General features: G+C 52.6%; 1 protein-coding gene and 1 pseudogene across 5 annotated transcripts in view; one reads left to right on the forward strand and one right to left on the reverse strand.

Annotated features, from left to right (window-relative positions):
• QRICH2 (glutamine rich 2) overlaps nucleotides 1-18,215 on the reverse strand; it is a 36,642-nt gene that overhangs the window by 6,226 nt on the left and 12,201 nt on the right. For all 5 annotated transcript variants that reach the window (XM_045044150.1, XM_045044152.1, XM_045044151.1 and 2 more), the window contains 12 exons: nucleotides 7,955-11,417; nucleotides 7,263-7,348; nucleotides 6,608-6,705; nucleotides 5,999-6,113; nucleotides 3,797-4,051; nucleotides 2,918-3,040; nucleotides 2,753-2,827; nucleotides 2,380-2,544; nucleotides 2,150-2,271; nucleotides 1,420-1,485; nucleotides 1,035-1,136; nucleotides 36-239 (listed from right to left, as the gene is read on the reverse strand). In XM_045044150.1, coding sequence (XP_044900085.1) covers nucleotides 36-239; nucleotides 1,035-1,136; nucleotides 1,420-1,485; nucleotides 2,150-2,271; nucleotides 2,380-2,544; nucleotides 2,753-2,827; nucleotides 2,918-3,040; nucleotides 3,797-4,051; nucleotides 5,999-6,113; nucleotides 6,608-6,705; nucleotides 7,263-7,348; nucleotides 7,955-11,417 — 4,874 coding nt within the window. The remainder of the gene's footprint in view (nucleotides 1-35; nucleotides 240-1,034; nucleotides 1,137-1,419; nucleotides 1,486-2,149; nucleotides 2,272-2,379; nucleotides 2,545-2,752; nucleotides 2,828-2,917; nucleotides 3,041-3,796; nucleotides 4,052-5,998; nucleotides 6,114-6,607; nucleotides 6,706-7,262; nucleotides 7,349-7,954; nucleotides 11,418-18,215) is intronic.
• On the forward strand, nucleotides 13,817-15,457 carry LOC101084665 (annotated as a pseudogene).

Consider the following 18,215-nt stretch of genomic DNA (forward strand, 5'->3'; position numbering starts at 1 on the left):
TGGGGGGCCGGGGGGGCCGGTCTCTGTGGTCCTACCGTCTGTGGCAGGGGGAGCTCAGGCACTGGGCCTGCAGCAGCTCACGGATCATCTGACTGCTGGCCTTGACTGAGCCTCCAAAGTGGATCTGCACCTTCTCAATGTCCATCAGCATCTTGGAGTGCATGGTGCGCAGGCGTCCCACGCTCCGCTCTGTGTGCGCCAAGTCGCCCCGAGGGAAGGGGGCACAGCCCAGCTTCAGGCTGGGGGGGGGGTGGTGGTGCAGGCAGATGGAGGGGTCAGGCGACCGCAGCCACCTGAGCCCACACTCACACAGACCCTGGCCCCCTCCCTCTCTTTATGCCTCTTTAAACAGGACCGTGTGTGGGCAGGAGCCCTTTCCATAGCACCCTGAGGGACCACAGCCAGGCTTCCCCGGGAAGGATTCCTGAGATGAGATCGTGCAGAAGAGCCAGATGGGGAGAAGCCCAGCGACTCCAGCTAAGGCTGGGGGTCCTTGGCCCCGCACACTTGGCCTTGCCTACGTGGAACACCTATAGGGCTCCAAAGTGCAGTTTGAAACGATCCTTACTGCTGAACCCCCAGCCTTGGGAGGAGGAAACGCAGTGGGGAGGAGGGCAGGAGCCTGAGGGCGTGTGCAGTATGTCCCCACCTTCTCCCCCCACATTCACTGAGCCAACCCTCTGGCTGGCTGATGCCGGACCCCTGCCTTCCCCCCACTGTGCTGGGGTTGCTGAGACAGCTGAAGCATCTGGGGGGTACGGGGAGGTAAAGAGGAGCTCCCCCAGCCAGCCAGCACCCTTGGCGATGTCCCACCGGGACCCCCAACAGGGACTCCGAGGCAGGTGATTACGCCAAGGCAAGTAAGATTACTCTTACTCCTTCTGCGAAGAGCTGGGGGGGGGGGGGGGAGGCTAGCCCAGAAAGTACTCTAGTGGCTCCCACCGTCCCAGCCAGGAGAAGGAGCCCTCCACACCCACCCTCCAGCCTCGGCCCCTGCCTCCCCTGCAAAGGGGACCCCGCTGCCCCTTCCGTACTTGCGGCTCTGCTGCCGGACCTGCTCCAGTTCAAAGACCGTGTAGGGGCGGATGGAACGGTGCCCGGGCAGGCCTGGGCCCATGGGAATCACAGGGATAATTCTGGGCAGGGACAGAGGGGAGGAGGAGGGTTGGAGAGCGAGAAATCCCATCGTCCACGTTCTACGTGCCTGAGGAGGCTTCCTGTCCAGGGTCTGGCGGAGGGCAGGTCGGAGGGCCGGCAAGCAGTCAGGCATACAGGAATGGACCCATGGGAGGGGAGGGGAGACGAGGGAGGACAAGACTCGGAGGCAGCTAGGGAACGGGCGAGATACAGCCCCCCCCCCCCCCCCGTGCCCGCCCTCATTATGGCCACCAGCTGGGGTTGGCCAGGGGGAACACTCACTGTCCGGTCACAGGTGTCTCCAAGGGACGGTCGCACGAGAGGCAGTGGAAATGTGCCAAGAGCTGCCTGTGGGGAGTGGGATACGCACAGAGGGTGAGAGCCCTGCCCAGGGGCTCTGGAATGGGAGAGGAGAACGCAGAAGGGCTTGGCCCCTGCGGGCCAGGCAGCTGGAAGCTCGGCTCACCAGGGTGGCGGACCCCAAGCCACCAGAGGCAGATCCAGCCCTGTTCCCTGGGAAACACACTAGCTTCTAGACGTGCCTGCTTCTGGGCGCTCACCCAGCACCCACCTGTCCTAACCCAAAGCCGGCGGGGTTTCAGAGGGTCCCTGAGGACCTGTGTGAACCTCGGGGGCCCTCTGGCGGCCAAGAGTGGAGATCCTGGGATTCGAGCCTGCTGTGGGCCGGGCCCCGCAGGACCAGGCTCAGACCTGGGGACCTTGGGCCCCTCCCTGTCACAGCGACCCGGCGGAGCTCGCCCGCTACCAGGAAGCCTTAGCCTCTCTGAGCTCCCTTTGTCCACTGCGGTCGTCACTAGCCTGAGCCGGAAGAGCTTTTCGAGCTCTCAGATTCAGTCACGCCAACTTTGGGGTGGTCCAGTGGGATCGGCCATCCTCCCAGAGCACACTGCGTGGGAGCTGTTCATCTGGGGACCCCCAGAAGCCACCCACCCCCCCTCCCCAGTCCGCAGCGGGGTGCCAACCCCGCCCCCACGCGTGGGCCAGGCCTCACTTCCGCATGGCCGCTGCCTCGTCTGCCTGGTAGAGGGGAGGGCGCTCTTTAAGCTGTTGCCGCAAGGCTTTCCACCGATCCTCCAGCAACTGCTTCACGGGGTCCAGCTCCAGGCGGTCCAGCTGCGGGCCGGGGTGGGTCACCGGTGAGCTCCGGGAAGGCGGGGTTGGGCGGGGGGGGGGGGGGGGGCGATCTGCGGCACCTGGAGACGAACTGCCATCTGCCCTCACCTTGCTGTCCATCTCCACCAGCAGCTTGTCCAGCATTTTCTGCCAGTCCCGCTCCTGCCCGCTCATTTTAGACATCAGCTCCTGCATCATGTGGTTCAGCTGCTCCGTGGTGGCGTCAAACTGGACCCGGCTCACTTTGGCCTCCAGGGCACTCTTGTCAGCTTTCTGGCCGTTAAGAGGGGAGGGGGTCCCCCAGATGGGAGAGAGAGCCCCGGAGGGGCCGCATGGCCCTGAGGCACCAACCCCGGACGTTGAGCTCCGCCCCCTTCCCCCGCCCCAATGGGCTCCTCCCCTCCCGGCCTTCCAGAGCTTCCAGAGAATGACCAGCGAGATCTCCTGGGACACAGGTGGCTCTTCCAGGCCGGGCCCTTACCACATCAATCTCCATCTCCAGGTGCTCCCTGGTGGCCTTCTCCTTCTCGAGCTTCTCCAGACCCTGGTACAACACCTGGGAGGCCGAGGGAGCAGAGAATGAGGCGCGGGAAGTGAACGGCCTCACCCCCCGCCCCCCAGCCGCCCTGCCGGCCCGGCCCCTCACGTCAATGTCCTTCTGCTTCTGCCGATGGTCCTCGATGAGGCTGCCGGTGGTGATGTTGAGTTTCTCGCAGTCGCCCTGTACCTGCAGGATGGCGCTCTGGATGTGGCCCAGCAGCTCTTCGTCCTGCGGGGAGGTGGCACGCAGGTGTTGGGCGCCGCCCCTTAAATCATCGCCCAGCAGGTGACGCTGACTTCAGACCCCTTTTCTGGCTCTCCTCCGCAGTTGCCCCCTGCAGTGGGGAGGCTCTCTGCTTTTTTCCAAGTGTCCCCCTAACTGGACGTGAGCTTCAGTCTCCCACCTCCCCACGGACTAGCCTCCAGGGAACTGGCCCCCCTTCGGGGGAGACCAGAACAGGTGATCGAGAGGCTCCGGAGTGGCCCCCGAGAGCTGGGATGTGGCCTACGGTCTCCCCATCTGCCCTGAGCCGGGTCTGAACTCCAGAGTCCAAGAGGTAGGACTCAGGGACTTGTGCCTGTCCCTGCCCCCACCAGCAAGCCTGCCCTTCTGTGGGGAATTAAGAACGGTGCTGGAAGGCTGGCATGAAGGGGACTTAATGAACCCTAAAGCTATGCCAGCGTCCCCGAGGCACACGGATACATGGCCCTTCACCTCAGCCAGCTCTGCCGCCCCACCCCTACGGAGCCAGCTCTTCTCCGTGGTCTCCTGTCCCCAGAGCCAGCTCTGTTGCTGCCCCCACTGTGACCCCGTGAAAGGACCTGGGACTGTTGTGGGGTCAATAAAAAGCTCCACAATGGAAAACTGGCCCTCAGGCCCGTTAAAGCTCCACCAGCCACTCCCTGCTCGGTGGGCCTCTGAGCTGTGGCTCCCCCGCTGGGGGCCGTGTGTGGCCACACGAGGAGGGAGGCCAGCGGGAATCACCTGGCTCTGCAGCTTGGCTTTCTTGGAGGGCCGGGTGGCAGCCAGATTGGTGACCATGTCCTGGAGCTGCTCGTAACGCTGCACCAGCATGCTGACCTGATGGCCCAGGTCCAGGCTGCAGGCCGGGCAGGTGGTCTCAGGGTCGATCTGGCTAGGTGCCGAGGCTGTTGGGATCTGGCGAGGAGTCATGCTCATGGACAGCAGCGTGGAGGAGGAGGCCAGCATGCTCTCGATGATCGTCCTGAGCTTGTCCAGCTGGGCGCGGGCGAGAAGGCAGGTGCAGGGCGGTGAGTGAGGCACGGCCACCTTCTGTCCACACTGCCACTGCTGGCGTGTGCTTTCTGCCCCTGGCCTGCGCGATGCAAGCGGTCGCTGCAGCCTCACAGAGAGTGCGGCCGATGGGAGGTGCCCGGTGCCTGTCCTTTGAGTAGTGAATACGGTGCTCAGGGAGTGAAGCATTAATGCTGAATAAAACCCTTGCAGGAGGGAGGTTTCGGGACCTTTCTCCAGCCAGCTCATTGAGCAAGGCAAGGACATAGCTCTTCTAGCTAAACCCTAGGGTGGTGATGTCAGTTAGCCAGTCCACAAACACTGAGAGGAGCCTGACGACACACAGACACGGCTCCGGGCCCTGGCGACGGGAGGGGCGGGCTCACACATGCTCTGTCCCCATCCAGCGTGTCGGTAACAATAAATCAGTGGGGTCCGAGCTACTTCTGCCGCGGGGGTCTCTCACGGTCTGGGCGGGAGCAGCTTCCTTCCGCTGGCTCTCCTGCTCTCTTCTGTTCCCCACAGTCCCGGTTTGTCACCGCAAAGGACTGGTCTCGGGTCAGCACCCGATTTGGGGGCAGCCAGTCCCACAGGCGTTTGACCTTTTGCCTGGCTCAGAGAGGGGCTGGGCCAACCTAACCCCCTCTTGGAAGTGTGCGACGTTGTCGGGCCTTGGCAGCCACTGTGGGCCGTGTGTGAGAGATAAGAAAGCTGGCCGAGAGTCCCGCGGAAGAGAGATGTGGAGGTATTTGAGAGAAATGGAGAAGGACAGGGACACGGAGGCACAGGTACACACAAAAACAGACACAGAAAGACAGACAAGCCGGGGGGCCCTGGTGAGACTGCCCCCTGGAGGTTCCGCTCTTTCCCAGCCCCCGGAACCCCGCGCCCTTTCAACCGAGCTCCCTTTTGCCTGAGCTCAGTGAGACTCTTGTTCGCGCCCGGAAGAGCCCACACTCTTCTGAAGAGCCCATGATAGCATGTCAAAGGGCCCCTGGGATAAAAAGGCTGGATTAATTCTAGAAGAGAGGATGATGCAGTGGAGTTGGGAAGAACGAGTGGCAGTCGTTTGGGTAAGAAGGGGTGACAGGGACGTTCCAGGGAGAGCGGCAGTGTGTTCAGAGAAACGTGGGAAGCCCAGGTGGCTGGGGAATCCGGAGCGTGGAGGCTGGGGCCTTGAAGAGGCTGTGGCAGGAGGCCAGGCCGGCCCAGCAGGGAGCGGCTTCTCTCTGAATATGCCCTCCCACTCCCACCCCTGACAGCCCAGAGGTGGCTAAGCTCAGACATGAGCTTTGGAGTGACGACCCTGGGACACATCTGCTGCTCCTCAGGCCCCACACTGGACAGCTGGCTTTGGGGTCATGAAATGGAACACGCAGGTGCTCTGGCAAACCTGGAAATGGCCCAGAATGGGGCCTCCAGCACCGAAGGGCTCCTGACATGAGTCCCCTTGGCCCAGTGGCTTTTCCTATCTGATCCTTCCACAAGTGCTCAGAGGGCTGTCCAGACACTCCTCAGTGGGGACCCTCTGGGGTGACCAACGGTAGCATCACTCAAGATTTAAAGGTAGACATTGTCAAGAGCGTGTAAAGGGGGGCGCCTGGCTGGCTCAGTAGGTTAAGCGTCCAACTTGGGCTCAGGTCACAATCTCAGGGTTTGTGGGTTCGAGCCCCGCATCGGGCTCTGTGCTGACAGCTCAGGGCCTGGAGCCTGCTTTGGATTCTGTGTCTCCCTCTCTCTCTGCCCCTCCCCACTTGTGCTCTGTCTCTCTTAAAAATAAATAAACATTAACAAAAAATTAAGAGTGTGAAAAGAGAGTGGGAGAAAGTATTTGCAAATCATATGTCACGTAAGAGTCTAGTAGCCTCACCGCCCACGGCCAACTCCGAGAAGGGGCCTGGTTCCTGCCCCTGAAGAGTCTAGAATCCTTACCTGGTCCTGCAGGTAGAGAGAGGCTTCGGAGACTGAATGTTCCATGCTGACCTTGCCCCGCTCTTGGCTCTCCCTGAGCTCGGCCAACTCCTTCTCAATGTCGGCCACGGTGACTCTGAGAGACGGGCAGGAGGGTTGGCCTGGCCCCACCGGCCGCCCAAAGGGCCCAGGCCCACCGGGTCCACCAGGGGCAGAGTAAGATGCACACCAGGGCTCTCCCAGCCACCCTGCAGCAGGTTTCGTCTCGGGAGTCCCAGGTGCTGCGTGTCCCGGAGGTGTGTGCCCGCCTGCTGGCCTGAGAGGTTTCTAGGGGGTGAGACCTGACATCACAAAGTGAGGGCTCTTGAGGGGCTCTGGCAAGTGCTCTCCTACAGCCTCCGAATGGGGAGAGAGACTAGCCCCTTTTTTCCTTCCTAGCCCTGGTGCTGAGCTGTTTTAAGAACTTAGGAAATTTTCACCAGCAACTTGAACTGGACACGGACACCCTGAAGGGCAGACGCAGCCCGGGTCAAAGACAGGGCCCAGTTCAGACTGTGAGTGAACCCAAGGCTCCTTGGCTGGGAATACGTGATGCCAGGACACAGGCTGCCCTTGGCAGGGGCGTTTTACCTGAGGATTCCCAGCTGCGTGCTCAGCTGGCCGTCTTTCATTTCTTTTCCGATTTCCTGTTCCCTTTCGCCCTCCAGGAGCCTCTGTATCTTGTCCAGCTACAAACCCAACAGAGGAGGAAGGTCAGGCGGGCTTGAGTTCTTTGCTTTCTGAACATGCTCCTGCAGCCCGAACAAGCCCCTTTCCCCAGTCCCGGTCCTGGTCCTATCCTCTAACAAGAGCCATCCATCAGGGTGTCCCTTCCGGACATCCATCGAGCCGTCTATCCGCCCATCCTGGGCATGTGGACAGCTGGCATTAAGAGAGCAGCTGAAGGTCTAGCGGCTCCTTGCCATGACCACCGGCCCCAGACGGTCCCACAAACTTGGCTCCAAGGCTGCTGCAGAGACAGTGGGCTTTGCTGGGAAGGGCCCCATGTGATGTAAGGAGCACAGGCCTCCTCGTTGGCTCGGCTGAATCTTAACAGCTTTGAGCGTCAGGTTTTAGATCCAGGAAATGAACACGGTGACGCTTGAGGTGCGTTTCCTATCTGATGGGTTTGTAAAGATCCAACGAGATGATGTCAGCGAGAGGACTGTGTAATCTATCGAAAGACAAGTGCAAAGTGGGATGGCTGGCTCTCAAAGGCAAAGTGGGTGGACCCTCCCTTACTTACTTTGGCTCTTTCCTGCCGCACTTCTTTGGTCAAGGCCTTTAAGGTCTTCAGCTGTTCCTGCAGGTCAGGTGGTATAGTCTTTTTGACTATGAAAAATGGGGGCCTTATCGTCAGAAGGGTGGGATCTCCAGCAGGCCCCCCCATCCCAGCCCCCCACAGTGAAACTACCCTGGAAAGCAGCAAGATGTACCTGCTTTTCCTGGTGACTGGGTGGAGGCGATGGGAAGAAAGCAGAGAGGGGGTGTTTTCACCCCATAAAAATCCACCTGATGCTTAATATTCTAAAGGGCTTTGGGACTACTGACCCACACTTTCCACCCAGCTCTCAAATCTTAATTATTCTCTGGTCCCACAGCTGTGAACAAAGGTGAAGTTGAATTCTTCCAGGTCCCCCCACCCCCCCACACACACCCCTGGGTGCTACCGCCGCCCTTGCCCGCTGTCCTGAGCTGCTGTCCAGAGAGTCTGATGAGGCATCAGAACCACCTTACTCTTCTGCTGAGGCTTCTTCACTTCTACTGGTTTAATTCCAGCTTTTGGACCCCAAAGGCTATGGTAGAACCCAGAATGGCTTTTCAAGAAGGGATACGCTATTGGCAATGACTCAGGAAGAAACTCAGCTGCCAGGAGAGGAGGCCAGGGGGAGGGAGGTTACAACACAGTGGTCCCTCCTCCACAGAAGTGGTACCTACCCATGAGTGAAAGCAAGTACTGTAACTTCTCTAAGTCGGTCTGGCCAGCCTTCTCCTCATCCAGCTCCTTCATGTTCTCCTTGAACTCTACATAAAGGCCAATGAGCTCTCCCATCAGACGAAATGTTTCCACTGCTATAGGGAAGCTGGGAGACAATTTATCCAGGGAATCATGTCTTTCGCTCTGGATATCGACCCTTTCCGATGAGGCTCGGTAGAGATCGTTGAGAAAGACTGTACTCTTGGCAAAGGTGGCTTCTTGGCTTGGGGTAGTCTGGACAGAAATTCCAGCTCGGTCTGAGGTATATGTTTGTTGTGGATCCACACTGACCTGGAGCTGATCTGCCCCAGGAAAGCCTGGGCCCCGAGGGCCAGGATACGTTAGGTCACGGGATTCTGGGATAGAGTGTGACTGGTCGTGCTGGTCTGCACCTGGTTTTATTTGGCCGCCCTGGTCTGTGCCCGGATGTATCACGCCTGGCTGGTAAGTTTCTGATAAACCCTCTTGGTCAGTACCTGGTGGTGCCAAGCCTTGACCGGAGAGGAGCGGTGACACCTGGCCATGCTGACCTCTGCTAGGAGGCATTACACCATGCTGATATGGATGTGGTGATATAAATCTTAGAGACTCCGGGTGGAATGTTGGAAAGCCACGAAGCTCTGTGCTTGATGGTATTGAACCTTGCTGATCTCTACCGGGTTGCCTCAAGCCACGCTGATCAGTAAGAGGCTGCATGAAACCACGTGGAAGTGCACCAGACTGGACCAAACCGCGAGGATAGGCACCAGGTGGAACCAAACCTTGTGGATAGGCACCAGGCTCTACTGAACCGGGAAGATATGCACCTGGCTGTAGCAAACCAGGTGGATAGGCACCAGGTTGAAAAACGCCACGTGGACCTGTGCCAGGCTCTACCAAACCACGCTGCCCCACTCCACGTTGCACCAACCCAGGCTGACCTGCACCAGGTTGTACCAAATCAAGCTGACCTGCACCAGGCTGGGCCAAACCACCCTGATCAGCACCAGGGTAGACCAAACCACGCTGATCCATTCCAGGTTGCACCAAACCAGGCTGACCTGCACCAGGTTGACCCGCACCAGGCTGGACCAAAGCAGGCTGACCCATTTGAGGTTGTACCAAACCAGGCTGACTTACGCCAGATTGTACCAAACCAGGCTGACGTGCACCAGGTTGGGCCAAACCATACTGACTCATTGCAGGTTGCACCAAACCAGGCTGAGCTGAACCAGGTTGGGCCAAACCACGCTGATCCATTCCGGGTTGCACCACACCAGGCTGACCTGCTCCAGGTGGGACCAAACCAGGCTGTGCTGCACCAGGTTGTACCAAAACATGCTGATCCATTCCAGGTTGGACCAAACCACCCAGATCCATTCCAGGTTGCACCAAGCTAGGTTGACCTTCTCCAGGTTGGACCAAGCCAGGTTGACCTGCTCCAGGTTGGACCAAACCAGGTTGAGCTGCTCCTGGTTGCACCAAACCAGGCTGGGCTGCTCCAGGTTGGACCAAACCAGGCTGACCTGCTCCAGGTTGCACCAAACCAGGCTGAGCTGCTCCAGGCTGCACCAAACCAGGCTGGGCTGCACCAGGTTGGACCAAACCACGCTGAGCTGCACCAGGCTGCACCAAACCAGGCTGAGCTGCACCAGGTTGCACCAAACCAACCTGAGCTGCTCCAGGTCGGACCAAACCACGCTGACCTGCTACAGGTCGGACCAAACCACGCTGACCTGCTCCAGGTTGGACCAAACCAGGCTGAGCTACACCAGGCTGCACCAAACCAGGCTGACCTGCTCCAGGTTGGACCAAACCAGGCTGAGCTGCTCCTGGTTGGACCAAACCAGGCTGAGCTGGACCAGGTTGTGCCAAACCACGCTGACCCGTTCCGGGTTGGACCAAACCACCCAGATCCATTCCGGGTTGTACCAAACCAGGCTGACCTGCTCCAGGTTGGACCAAACCAGGCTGAGCTGCTCCTGGTTGGACCAAACCAGGCTGAGCTGCTCCAGGTTGGACCAAACCAGGCTGACCTGCTCCTGGTTGGACCAAACCAGGCTGACCTGCTCCAGGTTGGACCAAACCAGGCTGAGCTGCTCCTGGTTGGACCAAACCAGGCTGAACTGTGCCAGGTTGCACTAAACCACGCTGATCCATTCCAAGTTGGACCAAGCCACGTTGATCCATTCCAGGCTGCCCCAAATCGTACTGATCCATTCCAGGTTGGACTGAATCTTGCTGACCCAATCCAGGTTGCATCAAACCAGGCTGATCTGCACCAAGCTGTACTAAACCCGATGGATATACATCAGGGTATACCAACTCAAGAGGATAGGCACCAGGCTGGACCCAGCCAGTGGCATATGCACCAGGTTGAACCCAATCAGGCAGATAAGCACCAGGCTGAACCAAACCCCTTTCATCTACAACAGGCTGCACCAAACCGCGCTGATCCATTCCAGGTTGGACCAAACCAGGCTGGACTAAAGCATTCTGATCTGTGCCAGTTGGTCCCAAACCATGCTGAGCGATGAGATGTGGAACCAATCCGTGCTGATCCATGCCAGGCAGTGCCAGTCCTTGCTGATCCATGCCGGATATTAAAAATCCATGCTGATCCATGTGAAGAGGTACCAATCCACGCTGAGCCACGTCAGGCTGTTGGTCTGTGCCAGGAAATATCATGCCGTGCTGATATGTGCTAAATGGAACCATACCAGGCTGATCTGTGCTAGGTAGCTGCAAGCCTTGCTGATCTCTGCCAGGTACCAGTGGTGGCATCATACCACGCGGATCCATGCCAGGTAGCACCGATCCCTGCTCATCCATTCCAGGTGGCATCATACCAAGCTGACCCATGCTGAGGGGTACCACACTGTGTGGGTAAGTGCTATGATCGAGCGACGCAAGCTGATCCATGCCAAGCGGTGCTATTCCATGTTGGTCTGGCCTTGGATAGATTTGACCGTCGCTAACGTGTACCCCCCCATGCTGATCTGGGTACACACGAGGATGCCGATCTCTGATCGCGGTGGCTGAGGGCAAGTCCTGTTGAACTAGACCAGGGTGTGCCTCTCGTTCATCTTTTCTTAGATATGCTGAGGTGTGCGGCTGCAGCTCTCTAGTCCTGTGACGATCTGACTCTAGTCTGAATTGGGACACAGATGGGTGATGGGACTTTGCCACGCCAGCCTCGTCACGGGCCCTTGGGTGCTGTTCTCTACCAGGGGATGCAGTAGTGGGGGTGCTTTTCTTTCGTTCCCTGCCAACTCCTTCAGAGGGGTATCCCGTGGCACCGATTCCTGATAAGGTCCGATCGGAACCATGACCATTTGCAGAATCCACAGTTGGGTCAGCACTTGAGTGCTTGGTGGAGGCTCCATCATCTGATGTTAAGGAAGTATGCTTTTTGCGTTTAAGGAGTCCCGTTGTCTCTGAGCCCTGGTTGAAGTGGAAGAAAGAGGTCAGTAAGTGTAAGTAGAAAGTCCTCACTATAAGACACGAAGGAAAGAAAATCTGGGACATCTGACAAGGATGACTTAGGGCCTTTGGAGAAACCTCTGGTCCCCAAGACTAAGCTGGACACAAAGACTTTGACGTTCTTGAAGGACAGGTCTCCAGAGCTTTGAGAATCTGCATATTTGCAAGTGGCCTCATAAGATGTTATTTTGTCAGTTTCTTTATTTGAGAGAGAGAGTGAGCGTGTGTGCGCGCGTGCGCATGAGTGGGGGAGGGGCAGAGGGAGAGGGAGAGAGACGATCCCCGGCAGGCTCTCCACTGTCAGTGTGGAGCCTGACATGGGGCTTGGACTCACGGAACTGTGAGATCATGACCCGAGCTGAAACCAAGAGTCAGATGCTTCTCCGACTGAGCCACCCCGGTGCCCTGCCACCATAATATGTTAATTCCCTTCATAAAGGACAGCGGGAACACTACCCAATACAAGTGATCCACTCCAACTACTGCTGGGTCTACAAATAAAGGACATGAGTAATTTTATTAAGTTTAAAATCTAAAGTCTACCCCATCAGTGGCCCATTGCTGATGCTAAAAGTATACACGGCAGGGCGAGTAAACCATGTCTCCAAAATGTGAATGCACCAACTCTTGTACCCGGAAATTCCATAGGTAAGATTTTCTCTGCGGACTCTTACAAAGGGCTGCCGGGATGTATATACAGAGTCTGCAGCATTGTTTATGAAAACAGATTATCGGTAGGGGGCTGATCTAGTTAGGGGACACACTCATACAGGAGAATACTAAGAATCCGTTAAAAGAAAATAGGGACCATTTCCATTTCCAGCCCAAATGAAGTGACAGGAACTGGATTTACCCTCCCGTCTGTAATAACCAAAAATCAAAAACCAAAAGCAACAACAATGAAATAGACATGCTGGATACCGGCTAGTGAAGGCTGCCAACCCCGGAAACATGGGCAGGCCAACTACGTGAGCTCTACTGCCTTAAGGGAGTTTCCAGGCTACAGTGCCAGGAGAGGGACTCCCCGAGTTGAGGAGAGAGAGTTGAGCCTTCAGGGAGACTGAGGCCGCAAGGGCTCACAGGACAGAGTATCAGAAAGAAGGGACATGCACCTGGAGAGGACTCCGGAGCTCTGCAGAGGGCCCCCTTTGGGTATCCAGCACAGAAATGATCAGCATGACTATGTGAGGAAGCTACCCAAGGTTGGGAAGGGAGCCATCTGCAAGGCTGGAGGGAACCGTGCCCAGACTCTCCTGGGGTTGGGAACGGTGCCGGTTTCTATCAGCCAGTTTGGAAAAAACTCCTAATTCGGGGGAGAGTGCTCAGAAAGGTGTTGCCTCAGAAGTGGAGAGTAAGCGGCTCTATGCCGAACGCTGCTATGAACCCCCTAAGAAAAGAACCCCAAAACATATACAGAAAAAGAAACAAGGGAATGAAGACAGCGCACGAGAACACATTTATGTAACACCAAAGAGACGCGATTGAGGAATGGGGGAATGGAAAAGACCTAAGATATATGGAAAACACATAGCAAATGGAAGACGTAAATCTATTTTATCAGTAATTAAACACCCCATCCAGGAGGCGCCTGGGTGGCTCAGCTGGTTAGGTGTCTGACTCTTGATTTTTGGCTCAGGTCATGATCTCACAGTTCATAAGATTGGGCCCTGCGTTGGACTCCATGCTGATGGTGTAGAGCCTGCTTGGGATTCTCATTCTCTCTCTCTCTCTCCCTCCCTCCTGCTATGCCCCTCCCTTGCTCATGCATGCACTCTCTTTATCTCCCAAAATAAATAAACTTAAAAAAAAAAAAAGGAAAGAAAAAAAGAAGCACTCCAATCTCAAGTGTCCAGTCAGAAGATTTGCAGAATGGATTTAAAAACCTGATCACCGTGGGGCACCTGGGTGGCTCAGTCGGTTGAGCCTCTGACTTCGGCTCAGGTCACGATCTCACAGTGTGTGAGTTCGAGCCCCGCATCGGGCTCTGTGCTGACAGCTCAGAGCCTGGAGCCTGCTGCGGATTCTGTGTCTCCCTCTCTCTGCCCTTCCCCTGCTTGTGCTCTCTCTCTCTCTCTCAAAAATAAACATAAAAAGAAAAAAAAAACTGATCACCGTGTGCAGCTTTCTCTTTCTGCCTTTGGAGGCACATGAGACCTTGTCCACAGACTAGGCAGCCATGGCCAGGGAGGACACAGCAGCAAGCACCAGCGTGTGTGTCCTGGGCAGGGGTGGTGCCGGCACAGTACGTGTCCACCTTAAAGAGGAACGTGAGGCAGAAGTCCAAGATCGCTGAGATGCCTGTATCCAAGCCCTGCATCTCTGGATGTTGCATATTGTCTATGCTGTTGTTCTAGGACAAGTTTAAGGACAGAACTCGGAGTGCCTTTAAGGACAATTGACTAACCAAGAAATAACTAATAAAAAAATCTGCTGTGTATGTGAAAATGAGGTCAGAATTCCAAAAAAGTTCAGGTCATATCAGGAGCCTTATAAGAGAAGAAATGATCTGTGGTCTTATCAAAGAAGGACCCTGCCAGCCTTCAGGTAATAATAGACTCCGATAGGACTCTTAGTGGGTTTTCCTAATTCCTAAAAAGGGAAAAGATGCTCACCAAGTCATAATATCATTGACAATTATAAGCTGGTGACAAACGGAGGTCCAAAAAAGTTACTTCAACAAAAAGGAAAAGATTATGCTACAAAAATTGATCCTGTCCCTACCATAGAAGAGAAGTACCCCTAATATGGTTGAATGGAACCCTAAATCACAGGGTTTGCTTATTGAACAAGCTCTACCCAGAGCTAAACTGAAAGAAAGAGAAATTGTGGCAGAATCTGATGTATGTTCAAGGAAGGATACAAGAATTTGATAGTCTTTGATAGTCTTTGATAAGCTCCAACGACACAGTCTCCCTGTGTTCAAATTTCAGCTGGGTGCTGATGATGTACTGCAGGAAGTTACCCATCAGGCTGGCGTTTATCACCCAAATGTCAGAATCATGACCGACTTCATGGATTTTGATGAAAACGGGGTGTTCGAAGGACTTAAAGGAGAACCAATTCATGAATTTAACAAACATGGTGCCTTGAACAACACAGAACATTTTGATCAACTACAAGACAGTAACATCATAATTCTGGGAGACTCCCAAGGAGGCTTGAGGATGCCAGATGGACTATAGCCAATGCTGAACACATTCTGGAAACTGGATTTCAAAATGACAGGGTGGGTGAACTCTTAGAAAAGTACATGCACTCTTATGATATTCCTTTAGTAAAAGATGAATCATTGCACATAGCCAACACTGCCTTACAGAAGATTCTATAAACAAGCATTCTTCAAGAAGACCTCTTTCCTCTGGAGGCAACTGATACAAGAACTGCTTGTCCATTCATCTTGCTACAAAACTCTCATTTATAATATATTCTTGCCCTTGAAGGTTTCCTTTGCACTACTCAAGGATCTTCAGACACACTGAATCTATCGACTGGAAGTTCCTTTTTCTTCACCTCGCTCAATACACTCCTCACCATATTTTTTGTCAGATTAAAGAAACAAATAAACCTTAAAGCAAAATTTGAAAAGTAACGCCCAACTTATCCAAAAAATAATTTTGTAGTTCATGTTATCACAAAGTTTTTGAAGACGTTCTTTTTTACACTGGCCAGGTTGGTAAAAGTTAAAACAGAAGTTTTATGAAATGGTGAAATAATGTGCATGATTCTAAGTATTGTTCTTTTTATAATTTGGATGAATTATGCTGATGCTATATATTATCCTGAAATTGTGTTATGTGTGATTATTTTGTTTTAGGAACATATTTATCAGAAATGATTGGCACTTGGTGTTGAAAAACTCTGGGTGCCCACATGTCACTGATCTTTACAAAATGTTCTATAGCGGAGGTGCCTGGGTGGCTCAGTCAGTTAAGCGTCTGACTTTTGATTTTGGCTCAGGTCATGATCTCAGGGTTGTGAGATTCAGCCCCTTGTGGGAGCTCTGCACTGGGTGTGGAGCCTGCTTAAGATTCTCTCTCTCCCTCTACCTCTCCCCCCTCACTTGCACTCTGTCTAAAAAAATAAATAAATAAAATTAAAAAACCCAAAATTTTCTATAATGAAGCACTGATAATACACATGAAATGAAAAGCAAAAACAAAAAAAACAAAACTGATTCATGATCCAATTATATGCTGTCTGTAAGGGACATATATTAGAGTCAAAGAAACAAACAAGTAGAAAGTAAAAAGATAGAAAACAATAAACCATGCAAATACTAATCAAAAGATAGCTGGAGGGATGCCTGGCTGGCTCAGTCAGTGAAGCATGCAACTCTTAATCTTAGGGTTGTGAGTTTGAGCCCCATACTGGGTGTAGAAATTACTCCTCCCACCCCCAAAAGAAAAGAACAGAAGAAAGCTGGAGTGACTGTACTAATATCAGACAACATTGTTAATAGAGACAAAGAAAGACATTTTATACTGATACAAGAGTCAATTCATTAGGAAGACATAATAATTTTTAAAAAATATATGAACTGAGCAACAGAGCTCTAACATACATAAAAAACCGGACAGAATTAAAGGGAGAAATAAACAATTCAACAATAATAGTTGCAGACTTCAATACCCCACTTTCTTTTTTTTTAAATTGTTTAATGTTGATTTTTGAGAGAAAGAGTGCAAGTGGAGGAGGGACAGAGAAAGAGGGAGACACAGAATCTGAAGCAGGCTCCAGGCTCTGAGCTGTCAGCACAGAGCCAGACATGGGGCTCGAACTTATGAACCATGAGATATGCTGGGTGGGACACTTAACCGTTGACTGAGCCACCCAGGTGCCCTGATACCCCACTTTCAATAGGGATAGAACCAATAGGTAGAAGATCAACCAGGAAACAGAAGACTTGAACAGCACCATAGACCAACTGGACCAGCAAATATCTGTACAACACTTCACATAACAAGATCTGAATAAAATTTTCCACAATAGACCACATGTTAGGCCACTAGAATGCAAACAAAACACAAAACACAGGAAAAAATAAAGATGTTTTCAGTCGTATAAATACAAGCTGAAATCCATCAGCAGCAGACTCACACTACAAGAAATGTTAAATGGAACCCATCAGGCAGACAGAAAACGATACCAGATGGAAACCTGGATCTACACAAAGGGACAAAAAGCACTGGAAATGGAAACTACATGGATGAATCTATAAGACGGTTTTCTTATGACTCAAATCTCTTTGAAAGATAATTGACTGAACAAAATAAGAACAATGTATTGTAGGGTTTATAACACACGTGGAAGTAAAATGCAAGACAACAATAGCACAAAGCATGAGCTGGCAAACAATGGCCACGGGCCAAATCCAGCCCATCATCTGTTTTGTTAATGATAGTTTATTGGGACACAGGCACACTGATTCATTTATGTATTGTTTATGGTTATTTTCACATAATAACAAGAGTTGAGCAATTGTGACAAAGACTATATGACCCACAAACCTAAAATATTTACCTGCCTCCTCTAGAAAAGGTTTGCTGACCCCAGAAATAAAAGCCCCTGGAAATATGCCATTGTAAAGTCCTTATACTATGTGAAAGTGGACTGTGATTAAGCTAAAGACGTATAAATCTATAAACCCTAAAGCAACCACTAAAATAACAAAGACTTGGAGCGCCTGGGTGGCTCAGTCAGTTGAGTGTCTGACTTAGGCTCAGGTCATGATCTCACAGTTCGTGAGCTGCTGTCAGCGCAGAGCCTGCTTCAGATCCTCTGTCCCTCTCTGTCTCTCTGCCCCTCCCCCCACATGCTCTCAAAAAAATAAATAAAACATTAAAAAAATAACATAAAATAACAAAGACTTATAGCTAATAAGCCAATAAAAGAGGTTACAAACAAAAACATTCAAATAATACAAAAGACGAAGACAAAGAGGGAAAGAGGAACAAAAAGCAGATGGAACGATAGAACACTAATAGCAGGATGATAACTGAACCCTAATTATATCAATAATCACACTAAATGTAAATGATCTAAACAGCCGGATTAAAAAGCAGAGATTGTCAGATTGGTTAAAAAAGCAAGACCAACTCCATGTCACTCGTAAGAAAAAAACTTCATATAGAGAGACACAAATAGGTTAAAACAAAAAGAATGGGAAAAAGTACACCACACTCACACATGTATAAGAAAAAAAAAAGCTGGAATCACAGTATTAATATCAGACGAGGTAGATTTCAGAAAGAAAAATATTACTAGGGATAAAAAGGTGATTTCTTCATATAAGGAGATCAATTCATGAAGAGAGCATAACAATCCTAAATATTTGTGCACCTAATAACAGAGCTTCAAAATATGTGACACAAAACCTGACAGAACTACTACAAGGAGATATGGATAAACCCACAATTATAGTCAGATATTTCACTACCTTTCCCTCAGTAATTGACAAGTAGGCAGAAAGTCAGCCAGGACACTGTCTTCATTTTCTGGAGCTGTTACAACAAACAGACTGGGTGCCTTGAACAACAGAAATCTGTTGTCTCACAGCTCTGGAGGCGCGGAGGTTGAGATCCAGGTGTGGCAGGGGTGGTGCCTTCTGAAGCCGTGAGGGAGAATCTGTTCCATGCTTTCTTCTAGCCTCTGGTGGCCTCAGGCATTCATTGATGGCTATCTTCTCCCAACCATCTCCGGACAATCATCTCTCTATATGTGTCTCTTTCTGTCCAAGTTTCCCCCTTTTATACAGACTCA

The sequence above is a fragment of the Felis catus genome, chromosome E1 (assembly GCF_018350175.1).
Source record: "Felis catus isolate Fca126 chromosome E1, F.catus_Fca126_mat1.0, whole genome shotgun sequence".
NCBI lineage: Eukaryota > Metazoa > Chordata > Mammalia > Carnivora > Felidae > Felis > Felis catus.